The 22,861-nt window shown below is 42.4% G+C and overlaps 1 protein-coding gene across 2 annotated transcripts in view; it reads left to right on the top strand.

Moving 5' to 3' along the window:
* The window catches only part of UNC5B (unc-5 netrin receptor B), a 331,662-nt gene that overhangs the window by 257,823 nt on the left and 50,978 nt on the right, over nt 1–22,861 (top strand). Inside the window, exons 7-8 of one of the 2 annotated variants that reach the window (XM_085607093.1) lie at nt 240–404; nt 4,161–4,193. In XM_085607093.1, coding sequence (XP_085463219.1) covers nt 240–404; nt 4,161–4,193 — 198 coding nt within the window. The remainder of the gene's footprint in view (nt 1–239; nt 405–4,160; nt 4,194–22,861) is intronic. The other variant, XM_085607100.1, reaches the window with a different exon arrangement.

Genomic DNA, 22,861 nt, shown 5'->3' with positions numbered 1-22,861 from the left:
TACCTTGACAATATAGTGGTAGTTACTTTAGGGAATGCAATATTTTTACAGATTGATGGTTCAGCCACAATAAAGTGCTATAACACTGATACACAGTATTCTAAACATTTAGTTTGTGGATTGAGTAAGGCAGTAGTCTCTTGCTGCCAACCTCATGAATAGACTTGAGTTTGTGTTTATATTAATGTACTGCTCTTTTTATCTGCTCTTTGTTCCTTCCATGTCACTCTGGAGTACAGTGGATGGTGGCTGGACAGAGTGGAGCAAGTGGTCAGCCTGCAGCACAGAGTGCACCCACTGGCGGAGCCGCGATTGCAATGCACCAACCCCAAAGAATGGGGGGAAGGACTGCAGCGGCCTGCTCCTGGACTCCAAGAACTGCACCGGCGGGCTGTGCATGCAGAGTGAGTTAGCACTAATTAATGCACTGTCCTGGAATCACTTGCAGGACACCTAGACATCATGCTATTTTAGCCAAGGGGAATGCTCTTTGTCTTTTCATCAGGGAATTGACCACTGATATGGCTGACTTTAGAGGCATCGCCCGTAAAAAGAAATGAGCACCGACTGGCATCTTGTGTCAGTTGTTGGATAGTAGAGAAAAACCCCAGCAGAATATAGAAATGGGACCAAGTAGAAAAAATAATAACAGATGAAATTCAGCATGTATATTTCTTACAAAAGTTTTGCTGAAGTGACCCTCGCAATTTCAACATTTATATTGAATGTATATTCTTTTGGCAGGCATTTTTGTTTGATTTGTTAAGTATCTGTCGAGCCAAAGTGAGGGTGACTTGAACAGAGGAGATTGGAGTAGAATGATGTGTTTTTAGGGTATGATTTAGGTTTCGTTAGATGTTACTTGCATTCTAGTTGCCCTTCTTTTGTATCTTGTGTCATAATCAAAACGTGGAAGGGCAGAAATATTTTGTAACAAAGACCTCAACATGAAAAGGACATTGTTTGACAGGAAACCATTGATAGCACGAACTGAAAATAAAAAAAAACAAGATGAATCATATCTTCTTTTAGAAAAGATTCTGTCAAATACTTCAAACGATCAGCTGCAGAACACATACAGAAAATGGGGGTAACCTTAAAAAGTAGTTCTCCTTCCATGGATTTATAAAACTTGGACCTATTGACATTTGTGCCAAAAATAACCCATTTTCTGTGATTTAGTGATTATTGCAATATAGCTGATTAATTACCAAATGAACCCAACACATAGTCAAGAATACATTCTATTCATGAAAACAAAAATGTGCGAGTGGATCTTTGCATTTTACTAAAGCAATTGATGCATCGACCCATCCTTGAACTTCAGGTCATTGGTGAATCCTGCAAGATGCCTTTCATGCTGGGTGAAATGAGTATCATTAAGCTGAGGAATAGAGACACTTTTACAAGCTGCTGAGTTAAAATTTACTTTGCAGTGGAGTTAGCAATCTGATTATTAGTGGGATTATTACTATTATCATAATCCCCCACCTCCTTATACTCCTCAACCTCTTAGAGACCGAGAAAAATTTACCAAAATCCCTCCACCTCCTACCCAGTTGCATCAAGCAAATAATTACCCTCTGGTACATCATTATTATTATTGAAATTGTTATTATTATTACTCCTATTGTTATTATTAATAATACCGCGAGTAATAATAGTGATATGTGTTTTATTGAAACCATCCTCCCTCGCAGAGAGACATAACAAAAGATCAGAATTCCCCCTCACACCGATTTGTCTTTTTCTGATGGAGGCTCCGCCCCTTCCATTTGGCGCCTCATGGTCATGCCCTTCTGAATTCCTTCATAAAGCTCCCTCCTGCAGCTGAGGCTGTGCTGTGACCGCGTGACTAGAAAGGGAGGGCTGCCTGCCAGCGGAATCAGCCCGCCAGGAGAGTTTCAGGAGCCGCTTGCCTCGGGCCCTGAGAGATGGCTGTCATTTTGGTGGCAGATCAGGAGCTTTGACAGCAGAGGCCATCTCGCTCTTGCAGGTAGAGCCAGGGTACATATGTGTAACTGCCTGCGCTTCTGAGGCACGTGGAGGCGGGGGCTGTCGTTGTAGGCTGCGTTCTAGTTCCAGCACACAACACAATCTACCTTGTATGGAAGCCGGCTGGAAGGACTGAGGTCCACATGTACTAACACATTTCCCCATACACACAGAATGAGAAAACCCCTTTGATACTGCAAGCCCTAAGACAATTAGGTGCTTAAACATGCCTCGTGCATGCCGCCTGTTAGTTGTGCTTAAAAGAACTGAGGTCTGGGTAGAAAGGAAGGGGTGAGCTTAGCAGAAGCGATACGTTAATTTATATATTTATGTGACTAGAGCTTTTTGCACTGCCAATTAAAATGGTTCAAATAGACACCAACATTCGACCATCAGAAATATTCTGTGGAAACTTAGATGTGCAAATGTGTAATGCTATGCTGTTCTGCATAATGTTAAGTTGTAGTTGCTCACAAATTCCCCAAATTTCACATTTAGCCAGAGGTCACTCTGCAGAGAAACATCCATGCATGGTAGCCAGGGCTAGGCAGAAATGGGGCTTGTATTGTGATTCAAACTATGCTATGGCCTTCCAATGCAATATAAAGTCTTCCTCTTAGATACATTCATGAAATTAAAGTCAAAATAGTGTGTGGTAATACAACACTAACTACAACTCAGCCTTATCACTCTCACAAGTTAAATCATCTTTACCGCCAGTAATACCTTTATCAAGGGCAGCATCATTGGAATATGTCGCTGGCGCACCGTCTTCATCGTTCACTACGTGAGACAAACATAGAATGTGGCGGTACTCCGGCAAATTTAACACAGACTCTTTCACTGGTGTGTGCCTGTTTAGTAAGGTCACATTGGGTGTAGCTCTTGCAGTAAAATACTGGCCAAATTTCAATTATTTAATCACCTTTCATTTAAACAGTACAGTTCAATTTTGCAGAGGTGATCTATGGAAATCGTGAAGTTTTTCTGAAAATAAAGTTCGCCAGACAAAGTTAACCTGGTTCGGTGGTGTTGACTTTGAGCAAAGCAGAACAATTTAAATGGTAAAATTGCCAACTACCGGTTCCAGCAAGGGAGCAGCTCCCATCCCCCATGATATAAAGCTTTGGCCCCAGAAGCCGCAAGATTCTAAGATACATACACAGATGATGGCAGCACTCAGGCAAAGCTGCACACACCTTCCTCAGAGCGTGTGCTTTCATTAAGGATGTCTCTAGTATAGCTCTGTGGTATATATAAGCTATGCATCTTTCACTTCCATTTCAACTGTCATTGAGCAGTAAAATATTGATGACTTTTCAATGAGGTTATCACCTATCATATAAACCAATAATACAGTTCAGTTATCCCTGAGGTAATCTCCTGACAGCAGAAGGATATTTAACCTGTTAGATGGTGAGGCCTTTGAGTGCCGCAGAACAACTCAAATGGTCCACCAGGCAGGCCTCACGTTGGTGTGAAGGGCCCAGGATCCCAAGACATGAACAGAGTGTGTGCTGGCACTCACGCAAAGCAGCATAGAGCTCGTCACCGATGCCAGGCAGGTTTTACACACGTGTGTCAATTGTCATCACAGATTCTGTTGTACTATTAATCACAACTTTGGCAAACCAGTATTCCCTAAATTATCACTTGGCCCAATTCGTTCAGAAAATGATGTATTATGTGTATTTATCTGGTTCGGCCAGCTGTGGCCCGTGCAGGTAAGAGTGGTGGGGCCCGGTATGGGGGTATTTCGACAGACGACGACGAGGGAAAATTAATTATTTATTTAATTTTCCCACGGTTGGACCCTGATGTCAGTAAATGATGATGCTGATGTGATCAGGATCATCATACAATAATAGTAACAATAATACTGAGGGCAAAAATACTACAAATAATCATACTGATAACTCCACAACAAGCTGGAAAGCTTCATCCTGCCCAGCGGTTGCTCACCCTGCTGTCCGATGTCCCAGGAGGCCTGTACTGTGCATCAAAGCCGATCATATTAATGAATGCTAAACTGTCACTGTAAACAAGCTACTAATTACATTCCACTTGTCTTTCTGTACTGTGCGTTAATCTTTTATTTTATTAATTTAATTGTCACCTTCACTGGTTTCATCCTGTTGTGTGTTCTTCTTTTATTTTCCTAACAGATAAAAGGGTTTTAAATGAACCAAAAAGTAATCGTAAGTTTCCATTTCATCTATTATTTCATTTGTTCTCATTGTCGTGCATTTTGTCTTCTGTTGTCATCCTCGCTGCGAGCACGGACTGTCCTCCTGAGGGAGGGTTAAATTCAGATTATCGCGTTACTCCTAGGGCACCTACTGTAAATTTCGGTAGGAGTAGCTGGATATGGAAATGGAGGCAAACATACTGATTCGGTATCCCCTTAGTGAACGGCTTGGGGGGTACACTTCATTCAAGGACATAGCTGCCTCTGATTTAATTGTCATTAACCCCTTCAGTGCCCATGACGAGATAGTCTTGTCATGGAGCGCGGTTGCGCTGTGCCCATGACGAGACTATCTCGTCATGAACCCCGCCCGCTAATTCAACGCCCGGTACAGGGCGGGGAAAGGGCGGGGCACACAAGGGGTTAAAGCTAAACTTGCTGTGTTGTGATTTGCTGTCACAGCAAATAGCACTGCATATCTCAGCGCTGCGTAGCGTCACTGAGTTCTTTACGCTCATGTTTGAGAACTGAGACATAATAGTCATCATCACACTTTGAACCAGAGCCAAAGAGAGGAAGACTGAAAAGAGAAAAAAGAGGAAGAAAAAAGGGAAAAGAGAAGGAAAGTGAGAAAGCAATGATTAAAAGGAACCAGCAAGAGTGATATACAGAGAGGCAGAAAGTGCACGGTGGTGGAAAAAAGTGGTATGGAGTGGAAAGGCAGCACTGGTGGTGGGCTCCCAAGAACAACTTTCGGTTCTTCAGGGGCACTAATATGTTTTTACACATCAAGGGTAAGTGGACCTTTAGCTGTGTTTTTCCTACCGACTGACATTTTGCCAGCTGTGCCTAATAGCACTGCAGCAGTTGTAGGTGGGAATATCCAAAACCAATAGAGGAATGTGAGGTGAAAGTGGGCGGTCTAGCACACGTCCCTCCATCCGATACTTAATCTGGGTGAACTCCTCCGTTAAATAATCTACACATCACTGTTGTTGGTTAGAAAGGTCAAACCAATACGAACTTTTTCCCCTGGACTTATTGTTAAAATCCAAACTTTTGCTATGTGAATGCTTAAGTATCAACATAAGACCAACAGATGTAAAAAAATAATACCGAATTATGCTCCAACCACAATATTTATAATCTCATAAAAATGTCATAAAGTACACAAAAAATACTAGGCACATTTGTTAATATCGTTTTTGCAGCATGACGTCCTACCTGGATTCATATGCTGTGCATTTTTCCACCATCTAGTGCTTGGATCTGGAATTGTCTCTGTTTCTTTTTTTTTTTCCCCAAGGGCATTGTCAACCATCATTTGGTGTTAGGTCCGTGCTCTATGTGACATCAGACAGCGCCCCGGAAGTTCCTGTGCATGGTAGTGATCTTCAGATTCTTTTTTACACATTTGGGCCTGGAAGCAAAAGGAGAAGCTCCAAAAATTTGGAGAAGTTTCCTGAAAATGTAGGCCTTTTGGTTAAAAAAAAATTGCAGAACGAAGGATAGTAAGGTACAAGAGAAGGAAGGGGACCTTCATCCACAGAAGCAAGTTGGGGGATCCCTTCAGAATAACACATGTGGCCGGAGGATTAAGCAAGGTAGGGGGTCATTGAAAATACTCACTTCAAATTTTGTCCAAACTGCCACCACAAGTTTGCACAACACAGCCCGCATGAAGTTTGTAACCTGCCTACCAAGGGACCACAGGGTCAAGGACTGTGAGGCCTGTGCTGTATTTGTGCCGAAAACTCTCAAGGCCTGCTGAAAGCAGAGAGAGGAACATCACACAACAATGTACCGCAGCCAGAAGCAACATGTTTTACTAAAAGGTTTGGGCCTCTCAAGCGATGAAGAGGTACATGTTGGGGCCACAGAGTCAGCCCACAGAGGCTCGGATATTGAAATCCCCAGGGGATCATCTCAGAAAGCCAGCAGGAAGGGAACATTTCTCTGCAGCAACAAATGCAGGGCAGTGTACAGCAGACAACCCAGTAGTCCGGATACCAATCTGGAAAGGACCCTAAAGGCAGCCCCTTCATGGTAGAGGAAAGGCTAAAGGACAGTCCTCTAGGGGGAAGGAACAGGCATCAAGTGACTTAGAAATGAAAACTGGCACGCACCTAACACCAGTGGGATGCAGAATAACTAATTGCCCACAAGAATGTGAAAGGATCACCACAGACAATTGGGTTTTAAATGTGATGCGCTACGGCTATCATATAGAAGTAACAAGCATTCCACAACCATACCCTCCAAAAAAGACGAAGTTTAAAAAAACATGCTGTTAAAGTTGAGGGAAGAGGTAAAGGAACTCTTACAGAAACATGCAAAAGAAAGAGTACCAACAAGATAGCACAACAAAGGAAACTACCATTCCTAGATTTCAGATTCATAAACAAATTCATCCGCACAGAACACTTCAATAGGATAAAGTTACAAGAAGTAATCCCGCCCCTCCAAAAGGGGGACTACATGGCAACCATAAACTAAAAGGATGCCTACATGCACATACCCATGAATCAATTGCACAAAAGGTACCTCAGGTTTGTGCACGAAGATAAACACTACCAATTCAGGGTCTTACCCTTCGGAATAAAATCTGCACCAAGAGTTTTTACAACATGCCGGGCTTCAGAGGCAGCATTCCTAAAAAAGGAAAGGAATTCACTTCTACCCCTACCTAGACAACTGGCTAGTGAAGGTGAAGTCAAAACAAAAATGTCAAAGAGACATCCAAAAAGTGATGACAACTTTCCAGAGGCGGGGTTTCGCAATAAACCTAAAAAAATCATTGCCAAATCCAGAACAGGAATAGATTTTCCTAGGAGCAAGACTAAATTCCAAGGATAGCACAAGTGTACCTGACCCCAAAAAAGATTCAAGCAATAAGAGATCAGACTCTTCCTCCAGAAGGGTCAGTCTCTGGCAGTGAGAGCAGTCATGAAGCTGATGGGCATGATAGCATCATGCATCCCCCTCATTACACATGCATGGTCACACATGCACCCATTTCAAGAATGGCTATGCAACACTTGATCACAAACCACCCGGAGTTGGGAAGATCTAGTGGTTGTAATAGAAAAAGTACAAAAGGAGACACAGTGTTGGGCATCCAAGAGCATAACCAAAGGGAGACCTTTCAAAATGTGAACTCCCTCAGTGACCATCACAACAGATGCGTCTCACAAAGGGTGGGGAGCGCATAGAGGAAACTCAAGAACTTGTGGTCAGTGGAGCAATTCAAACTCCATAAAACACATCAAATTCCTGGAGATGGAGACAGTGCTACAAGCACTGAAAGCCTTTCAAGTGCACATTACAGGGAAGACAGTACTAATTCAAATGGACAATACAACAACTATGTTTTACCTGAACAAGCAGGAAGGAACAAATTAATTCACCCTAAGCAAACAAGCACAGGAGATATGGCAGTGGGCAATACCACAGAGAATTCTCCTGCAAACAATCCACCAACGGGAAAGGACAACACAGAGGCAGATCAATTGAGCAGACAGAACAGCAGAGCGTAGATAAGATTTTCAGGCTCTGGGGCACACCAACAATAGCCCTATTCGCAACAACAGAAAACAGAAAATGCCAACTCTTCGCCTCCAGGTTTCAACACCACCAGTCAGAAGGGAATGCCCTGTCACTAAATGGGTCAGGGAGATTTTCCTATGCCTTTCCCCTGATCCCACTACTGCACAGAGTACTGGAAAAAAGCCAGGCAACTAGGAACAAACATAATCCTTATAGCTCCTCAATGGGTGAGACAAACGTGGTATTCAAACCTGCTCAAGCTGTCCAAGGGACAGATGATCACGATCAAGGAGGAGCGAGACCTTTTCACGATGCAAGAAGGACAAGTGTTCCACCCTGAACCAGCAACACTCAGCCTAACAGCCTGGCGTCTGAATACATAGAATTCGGGCACCTAACTTACCCCAAAGAACAATGGAGGTACTAAGGGAGGCAGGAAAACCCACAACAAGGCAATGCTACACAGCAAAATGGAGAAGGTATCTCCTTTGGCGCCAAGACAACACTGCCCTAAATTCAATGTCTACACATGAGATAGTAATAATCTACCCGACCCAGTTACTAGCCAGTACAATTAACTATTCATCACTGAAGGTGCGCTTGGCAGCAATTCTGTCTTACACCAGGGGAGCATCATGTAAACGTTTTGTTACATCACTAGTCATCAAAAGATTACTAGAAGGTTCCAAAAGAATAGCTCCTCCAAGGAAGGCTCCAGCCCCTATGTGGAGAGTAAACACTGTACTGGCTCAGCTAATGACAGAACCATTCAAGCCTTTGCATATAGTAAAACTACGGCATATCACGCTAAAGGCTGCCATCTTAATAGCAATAACATCACTACGGAGAGTAAATGAACTCCAAGCGTTAACTATTGAGGAATCATATATACAAATTCACAAGGACAAAATAGTTCTTAGAACTAATCCTCAATTTCCACCCAAGGTGGTGAGCAAATTTCATCTGAATGAATGCATCCAGTTACCAGTTTTCTTTAAGAACCCGCAAACACAGCTGGAGAGGAGCTTGCATACCCTTGACGTAAGGAGAGCATTACTATATTATCTACAGGAGACAAAACAGTTCAGTAAAGGTAACCAATTGTTCATCTCACACGCTAAGTTCAGCAAAGGTTCACCTGTTACAAAGGGAACAATTGCACAATGGATTGTGGAGATATTTCAAACATGCTACTCCTCAGCAGGAAAATCTCAAACTTCACGCCCAAAAGCGCACTCAACAAGGAAAAAGGATGCAACCCTAGCCTTTATGGTAAATGTGCTGATAGACACTTTGGGGCATATTTATAAAGAAAAGACGCAGCAGCGCTACAATCAATTTAGCAGTGCGGAGTCATTTCAAACACGCAGGGATGCACTGTATTCACAAGGAAATGGTGCACTCCTGTGTTTTCCCTTGCACCAGTGCTAAAAAAAGCTGCTTAGAGCCAACACAGGCACCCTTGCGCTTTTGTGCAAGGGAGCCTGCGTTGCAGGGATGATTGTTTATGTGCAGGAAGGGACACCACACCTTCCTGCACATAAACAATCATTAAAGGTGGTTTATTCCTTCTATGTGTACTGCAGAATGCACTATTCCTCCTCGTTGCGCCACTCATAACACCCGCTTTTCAAAGGCGTTAGTTTTTAGCATTGCCTCAGATTTACAGATCCTTGTGAATCTGGGGCTGCGTCAAAAAACAATGGGTGTTGCAGTGGAATGCCCACAGCAACACCCATTGTGCGCCCCTTTCATGCAAAGTGAGGCATGAAAAGGGGCCATATTTATAAGGCCATGGAAAGCCACGCAGTGTGGCTTTGCATGGCCCTGTAAATATGGGCCAGCATACAGCACCACTGAAGCATCAAAAAAAGTGACGCACCAGTGGCGCTAGGTGCTTGTAAATATGCCCGTATATGCGCAACCGCCACATGGGCATCCCCACACACTTTTACTAAGCATTATTGTGTGGATATACAAATGACAAAAGTAGCTCAGGTGGGACAGAAAGTACTTCAACACCTGTTTGCAAACTCTGCCTCATCTCATCCCGACCATCCCAAGAAGGGGAAACCGCTACATAATCTTATGCACAGCATGTGAATCCAGAAAAGGATTCATTCTGCAAAATTAAATGATTACTTACCAGTAGGACTATTTTGCAGTTTGAAGCTTTTTCTGGATTTACATGTGACCCACCCACCTCCCCAAAAAATTAGAAAAGTAAACAGATGGGAAGGAGATAACATATAAGGAGGAGAAAAGATATAAGATAAAAGAAACAAAAACACGTCTTTGAAAAAAAAGCAAGACAAGGAGAGAAGAATCTAAAGATGGCTACCACGCACAGGAACTTCCGGGGCGCCAAATGACATCACACAGGGGACGGACCTAACACCAAATGGTGGTCGAAGACGCCAACGAAAAAAAAAACCAGACAATTCCGGACCCAACCACAATATGATGGAATAATGCACAGCATGTGAATCCAGAAAACTCTTCAAGCTGCAAAACTACTCCTACTGATAAGTAACCATTTGGTTATCATCCATTGGACCAGATACATCATCAAAAACATTTGGTCCAAAAATAACATAGAAAACAATTGTCTAAAATCAAAAATACTAAAACGTTATTGTGATAACGCAGCATTTTGGTGGCTTCTTGACCTTTATCTCATCTTCTTCAGGACTAATAACTGCATTAAAACTAGGAGAACCATAAAAAAATGTGGTCAAACAGATTACCTAAACACATATGATTGGGCATACAATGTTGTTAGTTATACATACCACATATTAAAACAAAAAGACATGATAATCAACATGGTGTATATTTATACATATCAAGCATATATTATTCTGTACCATGTGTAATTCTATACTTATTTAATGAATATGCTTAAAGTATATTGTCACAATGAGTATCAAATAAAAAGATCTTAAGGGAAACCCTTAATTTCCTTTCTTTATATTTTAACTCGTAATAGCAGTGTTCTTACCCATTGATATTCTCCAGCATTTGATATCATTCATATTAAAGGTTCCTTGCTTTTAATGTCCTTTACCCATAATAGTATGAACAGTCTGTTTCTCGATGAGGCAAAAAACTGCAGGAATAAAAGGCTTTTCTCATTCTTTTATAATGACAATAATCAGGTATTAGTAATCCAGATATGTCACTCACGGTCTTACCTAATATTTAAGACTTTGCAGCTCAATTTTCATGCGGGTAAACCAACTATGGCGAGTCTACTGTTCCTTTCCTGCCCCTAGCAAGACCGCCGCTATGATAATGTAGATCTCAGCAGTCAATAAATTGCTCCTTAAAGATGAATTTTCAATTACCTGCACAGCATAAAAATCAATTTTGTAACTCAACTTATATTACATAAAGTCAGTTTTTAATGTGCTCTCTACCCTAGAGGCACCATAAACGTTCCTATGTTTAGCTTATCACTAAAAAGCTCACCTGTCTGTTCGGAGCGGTTCACACAGTTTGTTGTATCTGCTAGTTTACGAACCAACACAGGTCTTGCAGGCTGCCAATATAGTGCCTCGTGCTTCTAAAAACGTATATAGGCATATTTAGATTAGTATTATGTTAAGAGCTACTTATTTGGATACCATTTTTCCCTAATTAGAACTCACATCGTTAAAATCAGAGTCCATCAGGAACACAAACAATTGTTTGTTTTTGTTTTTAAACTGGGACCTATTGCTATCCTTGATTTATATAGAAAGATGATTTCCCAATAGTCCTAATCTATCCAATTGTTCCCTCAACGTTATAGCCTGCCTGTTCTTGTACCTGTGGTTACCCATTAGTCCCTTATCTATCCAATCTGTACCCGTATCTTCTTCAGCCTGCCTGTTTGGCCATCCTATTCTTGTATGTGTGGTTTCCCATTGGTCCCTTATCTATCCAATCCATACCCTAGACTTTTTTGCCTGCTTGTTCTTGTAATTGTGGTTACCCATTGGTCCGATATCTATCCAATCCATACTATTGCTTTTTAGCCTGCCTGTCAACCTTTTAGCCTGCCTGTTCTTGAACCTGTGGTTAACCATTGGTCCCTTATCTATCCAATCCGTACCTTATCTTTTTAGCCTGCCTGTTCTTGTCCTTATACTACCATGTTTAAAAGCAGGCGGCTCCTTATACCCTACTTGTTCAGTATCGATTCAATACATTATTCTAGTTTTGTAGATCTCATTACAGCAATTTAACATCACATTCTCAGGCATGATACTCTGCACTACACCCCTTAAGATTCATTGTTACACAGTGGTGTTGTTTTTATTCAGTCCAGTGCTTGAAATGGAAAAATAGAAGTGCAGGTACTCTGTAACAGAGTTCCTGCTTCTTTCTGAGAAGTGCCTGTCCTCTCCAATCGAAAGTATTACTTCTGTCTTGAGAAGTGTCGGTACTCTCCCTATCAAAATAAAAAAGTGCTGGTACTCCGTCCCGGACATTTAAAGCACTGGTCAAGACAGAACTCATTATTATATACAATATTCCAAGAGGACGACTATCTTAATATCCTGTCCTACTCTTACCAATTATTTAAGCCTTTCTAATGGGTAGCAAAGCTAGATATGTAAAACTGTTCCCTTTGTTTTCGCTTTAGGGTAAGATCCTCGCCCCTTCCTGACAGCTCTACCCTTTTTCAAGATGCACCACATTGATTATGCTTCGTCTCCTTAAAATTCTCCACCAGTGGTGCATTCTTTTAACATGTCCTAATAGCAGATTTATGATCGTTAAGTCTTACTTTTTTTGCACAAGATATTATTAAAAAGGAACACATTATTCTTCAGAATGAGGTGAACAATTGTTAATGAAAATTGAGAAAGTCAGACACTAGGGGCATCCTTTACAGGTTGCACTGGCCCTCACACACCGAAGTGGCATGTTTCATCATCAGACTGTGCTCTTCGCTGAGGGAAGGGGGACACTTTTCCTCAATGGTAATTCATCAGGTCCGCGTGTTAATGCCCTAATCTACCCTGAATATTCAGGGTGAAAACTAGTGAGTAGGTTTTCCAAAGCGGTTCTTCGGACTACAGTTGCAAGTTCGAGATTCATCTCCATGGGACTCTAATGGGCCATTTATCAATAGAAATCGGTATGACGGATCCCAGATCTGCAGTGTGAGAACCTCTATTATTTACTTACTTGTTTTATTTCTACTGGTTATCAACAGAGGCTATAGGAATACCTGATTACACATACAAGAGTAATGCTTCCTACCCCAGGGTAGATTAGTCCATTGACACAGGGTCCTGATGAATTGCCATTGGTTTGTTCAGAGCAAACTAGGCAAGAAACATGTCGACCTTTTCATATGAAACTGAGGTTCATTGCCTTCCTTATTAGTTCACTCTTGTTTAGGTCTCGCCTGACCCAGCGCATGCGCTGGTCTAGCGAGACTTATTGAGAGGGCTCCAAAAAGTGCTACCAGGCCAGCCTAGAGCTAAAGTGCATGTGCGCGGGCGCGCGCGCCGCGCTTGACCGCGATTACTTTCACTTTCGCGGCCGCACGGCCGCTTGGCATAGCCAATAGGTCTCGCTTTTGGGACCTTATAAGTATTTAGTTATGCAACTGTTGCATGGCTAAACACTTATAAGGTCCCAAAGGCGAGACCTATTGGCTATGCCAATGCTTGTTTTAATCTTGGGATGAGTTTCCTGCTAACAATAAATAGTGGTCATTTGGCAACCCATAGCCAATTGTACCCTCCTTTTCCCTATCTACCATACCCCTACAGAGCCAGGTATAGGGCATAACATAGCTGCTTAACCTTTAGCAGTTGAGTTAAAAGCTTTGAGGGTCCCACTGGACATTGCAGCACCCGCCCAGCGAGCAGCACAGCCCAATGATGAAGCATGCCACTTCAGTGGGTGAGGGCCCGTGCATCCTATAGAGGATGCCTCTGGTGTCTAACCTTAATAACCAACACCAGTGATGTGTTGATTAATTAACGGAACAGCACACGTAGATTGTGAATTAAGTAGGTGGAGGAAAGCCTATCAGCAGGTTGGGAATAGGAGCGGGGGTACAGGAAGGTCATCCCCAGTAACAAAAACAAAACAGAAAGTGGCAGTCACTGCAGGGCAGACACCGGCGTTGAGAGTGGGTCGCTGTTTACCATAAATTGAAATGTCCGCAAATGCATATCAAGCACTGGCTTCATATAAGGATGTTAAATTATAGATATGTTTTGAGTATGTTTTGTTTTCTTGTTGCCGATCTAGTACTTTAAGTTATTGCTGAACACCACTGGTGCAGTAGACTTGGCTTTTGATTAATGGGTCCAGTGGGTTGAGGCATGCTTGTAATGTTGTGTATGTGTTTTAAGAGCTATGACATTCTTTCTTGCCCTCAAGGTAACTGTAACTTAGTATCATGATTATTCTTCATTAATAGGACTGTCATGTTTTTCACATGTCAATTTCCCAGAGTGTGAGGTTATTTCACATCAGTATTTACTGAGTATCAGATTAGCTAAGTTTTAGTATCTTTGAATGTTAGCTTAGCCCATGTTCGGTATCACTGGTTAACATTTTCGTTCATGTTAAAAATCATTTATGGTTAGGCCATTTATTGCACATTATGCACTACTTAAATCACACTATTCCCTTGAAGGACCAGTAAAAAAAAAAAAAAAAACAATTCCTCCAGAGTGTCACTGAGGTTCTCTCATAGAGAATTCTGGTAAATCTGTGGCACTATTGAGAACTGGTAGTTGTGTTACCACGCACATCACAAAACGCTACCCCCTCCGCCTACACTCCTAACAGGGACCTGACGAGGATCCTTTCCTTGTATTTGCCAACATGTTTCAGCACACATTATTCAGTCTAAATGGGTCAGGCACGTTCATCAGAACACTAGATTAAAACTAGGGAATATAAAAGGTGAACATTGTTGCCCTCCACATATGTACCAATGTAACGTTTGTGAAATACATATAAAAGATATCAACCGGATCGCATCCTGTGATAAATCAGACTAATCTGATATACCTGCAAAACATAAAGAGAATGACCATTTGTATGCCTAAACACTGATAACATGGTGGTCAACCTAAGCTGTGTTTAGCCACATCAGTGAAAAACATGACAACATTTCACCTGAATATTAACTATTACTTGCATTGGTAATCTGTACACCTTGTTGGCTTACTTATATCATCTTACTGCCCACCCCTTTCACCAACTACCACCACCCAGGTGAAGAATTCCCTTCAATTTATTCATAGTCATTAATAGCACATGTACATCAAACATTATGTCGGGAACACCGCAATATGTGCCTGCTCACCTCAATCTGAGCTCTGTTGTGGATACCAGGGCTTGTGTCAGAAAGCTTCATCATACTTATCTCTGAAGAACTGCTGAAAGGGGAGGACGGTATGGAGGCCCTCGTTATTCCAGCAATGCAAGATGCATGTAGGTGTGTGCATTAGAGGCAGCTGCGCTCCTAAAGTCTCCTTCTCTCCTGTGGAGTGGAAACTAAAACCCGGAGTGAACCAGTTCTGTACAAATCCGGGTAATTTCCCAAACAGTACATTACTATAACTTTTATTTTGGTGCCGTACTTAAACATGTGAGTTACTGCCTATTTACTATTATCTCTTCAGACAGAATCAGTCTGCACTTATCTGCGAAAGAGTATTATATATCTGTATGTTTTGGATGGATATTAAGTTTGACTTGTGTATTTTATGTCAATTGTTACCATTATGTCTAACATTAGAAGCCTTAAGCGTGAATAACTAAATCGAAATCCAATCATCCACTGCTAGGAAGCAACAGCAGGGGAACAGAAAAGTTATTTCCCACTGCTGTTTCGTCACCAGGGGAAGTGCTCTCTTTCCTTGTGTGTCTCCTGCCTTACCTGAGTCTGTGGAGACCTGAGAGAGGTGGTGGAGTTTCATTAGGCAGTCTCTCCTCGCTTTACATAGGTAGAAGAAGGCAGAATATTGCGGGCAGTGCTGTGCCTGAACCAGTGCTCCATTCCCTGTCAGCAGACGTTTCTGCAGACCCACAGATACAGGAAACAACATGCCATGTTCATTAGCAGCCCTCAGCCCACCATGAAGGCAGCTGTGGCTCTGTGGCGGTGGGAGGTGAAGGAAGGCTCAGAGGGTGGTAGGGGTAGTTGGCAGCATGAGAGATTTTCTTTTTGAGTGGGGAATATGCATAGGGTGGTGGGTGGGTGGTAGCAGGTCATCACTTTTTTTCCAATTTGGCTGGAAATACTGAAGAGGTTGGTAGTGGTGGGAGGCAGAAAGCAAGGAATTTTATATATTTGGGCGAATGGTAGGTGCAATGGGAAGGGTGAAGAGAGGGTGGTGTGAGTGGGTGATAGAACTCATCCTTTTTTGGGTGGGTTTGGGCAAATGTAGAGAGTTATTGGGTTGAGGTGCATTAGGTCACTTATTTATATGTCCCACAGTACTTCTCTGCCTCTGCATAATAGGTGACATTTTAGACAACTCATGCTTTGCTCTTGTTGTCTATTTCATGTAACTCAGAGCTCTTGCTTAAAAACATTCCTGTTATTCACTGTTACCTATCTATAATGCTATATAGTGGTTCCAAGGTTCACACTTTATAGAATATGCTCATGATATGCTATGTGTTAGTCCCACTCCACCTCAGACTTTGCCTATCTATGGCCATTTCAAAATCCATCTCTGTTTTCTCTGACATTCTGGGTCAAAGAACCTTTCCTGTTTGGATGTGCCTTTTCTTGTGTGGTCCACGTGATGTCATCTGGCCTATCTCAAGATGTCAAGCTAACAACAACATTGTAATCTGCTCACACCGTGGTTGCTCTTGTGTGCCATAATCCTGGTATTTATAAGTCTAGTTGTCATACCTAGATATCGAAGTCCACACAGAGTAGTAGGCATCTGCAAAAAAAAGTTGCATGTTGAAGTTTTCTAAATGTCCATGTTCCATGGTGTGTGCACCCCAGGACAATGAACTTACTAGCCCAAGTTCGTTTAGACGCACTACAGTTGCCACTTGGGTAATATCACAGTACTGTAGATATGTTCTATACGGTTTGTTTACTTAATCCTCTTTTTTGGATTGGGTATTGACTTTTGTGAGTGTCCTTTCCCACAAGAGGAGATGGCCAAATGATGAATCATGCCACATGTGTGGGCGAGAATCCAGTATTGTTATAAATAATTTACACAACACATAGCCATAGGCCACCCTAACCTTCTATTTTTAATTTTATTTTTAAAACTCTTTTTAATGAACTAGCTCATTGTTCATCAGTACATTAAACAAATTGTAGCAGTTACAGAGACATGCACATTGTGTTATCGATACTTAACCAGTGTGTAATGTTACATCACAGAAGGGTGAATCGTGTACAGTTATCTCTTGCAATAGTCAATAATCGTAGTATTCATCATCCATGTTACAGAATGTCACTGAAGGGCCCTGGCCCCTCCGCATAGTTGTCCTCACCCCAGGTCTAATGCATGGTATGATTGCCATGGGCTCTGTATTTTTTCCCATTTTTTAATTCACCCCCTACTGTGACATATTGTTTCTTCCGTCCTCTTGCACCAGTCTAGATCCTTCTTCCAGTCAGCCACCACTGGTATGAGTCTCGGTCCCCAGTTCCATGCAATATTCCTTTTGGATACCCCCCAGCCAGTGCTAACCATATTCGAGCATGTCTGGACCAGTCTTCCTCCCCCGTGTATCAACAGCAGCAACCCCTTCGCCTCAAGTGGGACCTTCACTGAGAGTACTCGTGACATGGTAGCAGTCACTGACTACCAATGTCTGCAAATCCACCGGCACTCCCAGAGGGTATGGAAAAAGGAGCCCTCCTGCCTACACCCCCTCAATCATAGAGGGTCTCAAGCTCTTACCATTTTCTGTATTAGACTGTGAGAATAATATGTTCTGTGGAGAATCTTCAGTTGTACTAATCTAAATCGTGCACATATCACTATCTCTCTATAGGCAGGTTCACCCCAGTCCGCAAACACCCACTCGTTAATCACAAGCATCTGAGAGGCCCAGTAATATAGTTTAATGTTTCGGAACGCTAGACCCCCATCATATATTTCTATCTGTAGCTTCTTCAAGGTGATCCGCGGGCACTTCTGCTCCATAACAACGTCCGGAGCTCCGGATCCACTTGATTAAAGAAAGTCGGGGGAACAGGGTAGGGCCTGTTTTATAACACATACAAGAGTCTTGGGAGGGACATCATCTTGCATATGTCGGCTATACCCGTCAAGGTTAGAGGGAGGGTCCGCCAATGCGCCACATCTGACCTAAGTCGGTCTAATTGAGGAGCAAGATTACGTTTCAGAAATAACTGCTGATCTCTTCCTCTTAACATAAAATCCAGTCCTACGTTGATTACCTTTAGAAAGCAGATAAAAACATGGCTGTTTTCCCAAAGTAAAGACTGTTCCTAAACCATTCTAAAACTGCCCAATCTCTCACATTGGTAACATTTATAGCTCCTAGCGCCGAGACACCCATGGGTAATTGTAGCGCTTTAAAAATCGCAAAAATAAATAAATAAATAAATAAATCTCTGGTTACAAAGATGCCTGGGTCTTTGAAGCCCACCAGTTCAATTGGAGTCTCACACTGTGGCGGCAATCTAGGTAGAGGACCCGACAAGGGGAGAACCACTGATTTGGCCCCGTTGATTCCGTAGCCTGAGTAGCTACTGAACAGCTCGAAGATGTGGAGGATACGAGCCACTGAGTAATACGCCTTGATACATATAGTATAATGTCATCGGCGTATAGGGAAATACGGTCTTCCCATCCGTCACTTGAGAGGATTCCCCATATCATCTGTTACAGACCTGATCCAGGTAGTCAGCGGCTCCAGCACAAGGGCAAAGATAAGGGGGCACAGCGGGCACCCGTTTGGTGCCTCGACCAAGCGGGAAGGGCGCTGATAATGCACTCTAACCTTCTTACTATATTCTTGCCAGGGTTGTAGACAGGGGGCATAGTATTTTTGGTATGCTTGGGTGAGACAGGGAAAACGTACTACCCACTCTATACATTTGCCTCTCTCTCCCCCCATGTTTAAATGTTAATGCATTATCACATAAGGTCATCACGGAATGAGCTCATATTTACTTTCACATCTGGAATATATTTCAGAATCAATGCTTCTGAAAGTTTTATACATTTATAGAAGCTCATTTAGTGCATTTCTTCTTTCTCATTCTGTACTGAAATATCACTGCATTACAAGTGTGGCATTGCCAGTTCACTTTAAATAGCAAAATCTGTTAAATTTGAAGTAACCTGACCCTTTAACACAACTTGTCTACATGAGGGCCTAAATATCAAGTTATTTCATACTGAATATCACTGAGCCTCAAGGTTGACCCACAGTAATATATGTGATTGTCAAGTACCCCTCTTGAAGTATTATTGTGTGTCAGATATTCCACAATCCTATGTCAGAGAGTGTGAGTTCATTTATGTAAATATGAGACATATGCCACCCTTACTAAGGCAAACTATTCTACATTTAATATGATTAACTCCCAAGACAATCCTATATTTAGCAGGCATGAGAGATAGGATTATAACTAATTTCATTTCACTATATTGTTTTACAGTTAGTTCCACTGAGTAATGGAACTCTTCCCTTTCTAGTGCAGCTAATCCTCAAATCATTGCAAACTAATCAGCATTACGTGCAGATGACTTTAAGTCATCAGCAGTGGCAGGCTTAATTTATTTCAAGTGCAGCGCCGTGGTGGCATAAAGATATAACACTGCATCTATCATCAGAGTGACTGGAAAGAAATAGCAGATGACAGAAAGGTAAGATGCGACAGGATGCAAGGAAGAGGCAATGAAGCTTGTGAGTCAGGCAAATGGATGAGGTAAGATAGGAAGAACACTTACCAATGAGGGATAAATAAGGAAAAAAGACACTAAGAGGTGTTAGGAGATAAGGATTAAGAGAGGCTAAGAAAGAGTGGGATTCCAAGAGCTAAAAGTGAGATGGGACGAGAGGTAAGTAAATGGAGCTTTTAAAAGACTGGTTGGGAGAGATGGAGTCAGAGAGAGGTGAGGAAAAGGTGAGATGTATGGAAAGAAAATCAGCCTGTGACAAGGGAAGTGATGGAGTGGCTGTGAGGCAAAAACAAAGGAGGGATGTAAAACAAGTAAAGTGGTGTAAAATAAGGGAAACGGGATGGGAAGAGAGGTGAGAACAGGCCAAACATGGGATAATATTAGGAGTAATTGAGGGTTATAAATAAATAAGCATTGGCAAAGCCATTAGATTTTGTCTATGAAAGATCTATTGCGCTTGTCAATGTTTTTTTAAACATGTTGCAGAGTAGCACCAGCTGCTGTGCACATGGCTTAAAGTAAAGAAGTAAAGAAAAAAAAGTGCTATGATGTGGCCACTGTTGAAAGTGTCATAGTGCTTTGTGTTTCTTTACTTTTAGCAATGTTGCACAGCAGCCCAAGCTGCTATGTAACATGTTTGAAAAAACCTTGACAAAGCGAATTGATGTCGCATAGGCTGAACCTATTGGCTTTGCCGTAGTTGTGTAATGTCCATCACACGGATGCGCACACGATAGCACATATAGCCGGGGCGGTAATTAAACGTGAATTTAAAAGCCTTACTGTGGAGAGAAGCTGAAGCTGTTGGTGTGTAAGGGAAGTGATTTTCTTATGCTAATGCCATGCCCTCCTGCAGCTTCTGATACCACTGAAGATTTTATGCTCAGCGATTCTCGGCTGTATTGAAGTGTTTACAGACCCTGGAAGAAGTGATCTTAACGTGTCCCACAAGGTGTGGCTCGTGCAGGTAAGAGCAGTGGAGCCGGGTTTGGGGGTGGGGGGGGGATTCGGCAGACCATGAGGGGAAATTAAATAATTAATTTCCCCTCATCGTCTGTCGAAATCCCCCCACCCGGCCTCACCGCTCTTACCTGCACCGGCCGCTGCTGGTCCCACGGTATCAGCACACAGCCCGCCCAGTACTATTTTATTCCATTCTAGTACTTCGAGTTCTTCATGTATTTAAGATGAGCTAGTCCTATAAGTACCAGAATGCTCATAGAAGATTGGAGGGTGTTTTAACCCTCCTCCCACCTGACCACACCACGACCACCAACCGTCTGTGCCAGGATGCAATGTTAGCGTAGATTGGTTGCTTTAGTATGTTTTATTTCTGCCATTCTGTGTGTCTGGGCTGTTGAGGACTTGTCAGAATGTTGTTGAATCTGGACTTTAGCCCTGGTAACAGAAAAGCTATAACCTCGGATCCCTTGTTTCTTTCTACACATTGTGTGATCCCAAGCAGATTTGCGTGCTTACCTAATAAACTAAATGCCAATTAGTAAGTTATATAAAAACTACACACATAATGTGCCCCTGAACTTCATTATGCCCCTACGAAAGTAACTATGTCCATTTTGAGTAGAAAGTTGCTTTATTTTGCTTATTTTTAGAAGTCCCTGATTTCTGGCAAGAGTGTGTACGCTGTCCGCAGGACCACAAAGATTTGGTGGGGCACTGGAGGATGGCAGTAGGGAAGGGTGGGGACACAGAGATACGTAGAAAAGGTTAATCAGAGGCGTAGAAGAAGCACTCTTGTGGTAAAGGAGAGGTGCAAGAGGAATGCAGGCGATGAGAAGAGTGGTGTGGGGGTGAAAAAGAGTCCCACTGCATGTGCTACAGGGGCAGAGCAATAAGACATGGGAGGACAGGAGGGATTCAAGAGAGGCACATACGCAGTACGAGAGGGTGCAAAAGAGACACATAAAGGACCCGGGAGAGTGTCAGGCAGGTTATGCCCAGTAGACACACAGGTTTGCAAATAAAAGATTTTGAAGTGGTGCAGAAGGACAGGAGATGCATTGAAGAGTAGCACAAAGTTCACAGTTAAAAAAAAGTACCACAATCCTTGTGCAAGCTGCACAGAAGAACACCAATCAAGAAATCAAGTCAAGTCAGATATACTTTTATTTGATTCGTTAAAAGTCATAAAAGGATGGAGAACCATTGTGAAACAATACTTTAAGAGTACATTTTGAAAGCATATTATTAAAAAGACTTTAAGGTCTTAACCGCGGACGGTGGGCAACTGAATACAAATATTGACAGGTGTATCAGTACATTAAAGAAGGTGTGACCACAGGTTATTATTAGGCAACTTGTGATGAGTCACTTTTTTTCAGTTCTTTTGCCGTGATTTTCCAAAATGTTATGGCTCTACAAGTTAGGGGAATCGACAGCCCTCCAAGACACCTGATGACAGCTGCTCTACATGTTCTTATTTGTTCCTTCCTTAGAGCCTCCCGAAGGACAGATTTTCGAGTTTCTAATAAAAAAGGGCAAGTACATAATATGGGTACAAGTGACTCGTCCCCTTGCCCGTAAAGGCGGCATTCCTTGGATGCCATGTGTGCTTCCATTTTGGGGTCAGATCCTTTGAGGGAAATGACCCCATTCGTAGCAGTGTCAGATAGTGTTTTTTCTGGTGGGAGAAGTGTTCAGTCAGGTACGGTGGCGGCTTCAGCTTCTGGTAGGCATGTATCACAGCCCAAGCGTGATGTTTTTTTGCAAACATGGTTTTGTCTGTTAAAAAAGAGATCTGCTTGGTGGTTTTATTCACAACGCTTTTAAATCCAGAGTACGTTGCAGGGGTGAACCAGGCCTCCTCTAGCTGTAATGCCAACAGGGATTCCTTCAAAACTGTAGTGGTTGAATGACTAGCCTTGCTTGATTTTCAATCTCTACCCACAGTGGTTGGCTAGGGTGTTGTCATCTGCTTCCCTCATCCTCCAGTAACACCTTACTAGCGCGCCTTGTCTGACCGGAATCTGATTTTTTTAATCTGTATTCTAGGCGGATTTGTGCCTGTGAGGTATGTAGCGGTATTAAAAACAAACTCTTAAAAAAATGTGGATTGTGCTGTGTTTAAAACTGTGGCATCTTTAATGTTCAGAATTTCCAAGCCATAAGAGATGGAGGGTAGGAATTTTTCTGCAATCACTTTTAAGCAGGTGACCGATGGAGCAGCCTATGAGCTTTTTTCTTAAGATCTTGAAAGCAAATAACAGTTGTTTGGCTTTCATGCGTC

This window comes from Triturus cristatus, chromosome 1_2, assembly GCF_964204655.1.
Source record: "Triturus cristatus chromosome 1_2, aTriCri1.1, whole genome shotgun sequence".
Lineage (NCBI taxonomy): Eukaryota > Metazoa > Chordata > Amphibia > Caudata > Salamandridae > Triturus > Triturus cristatus.
The sequence above is the reverse complement of the archived record's forward strand: the minus strand, read 5'-3'. Positions and strand labels throughout refer to the sequence as shown.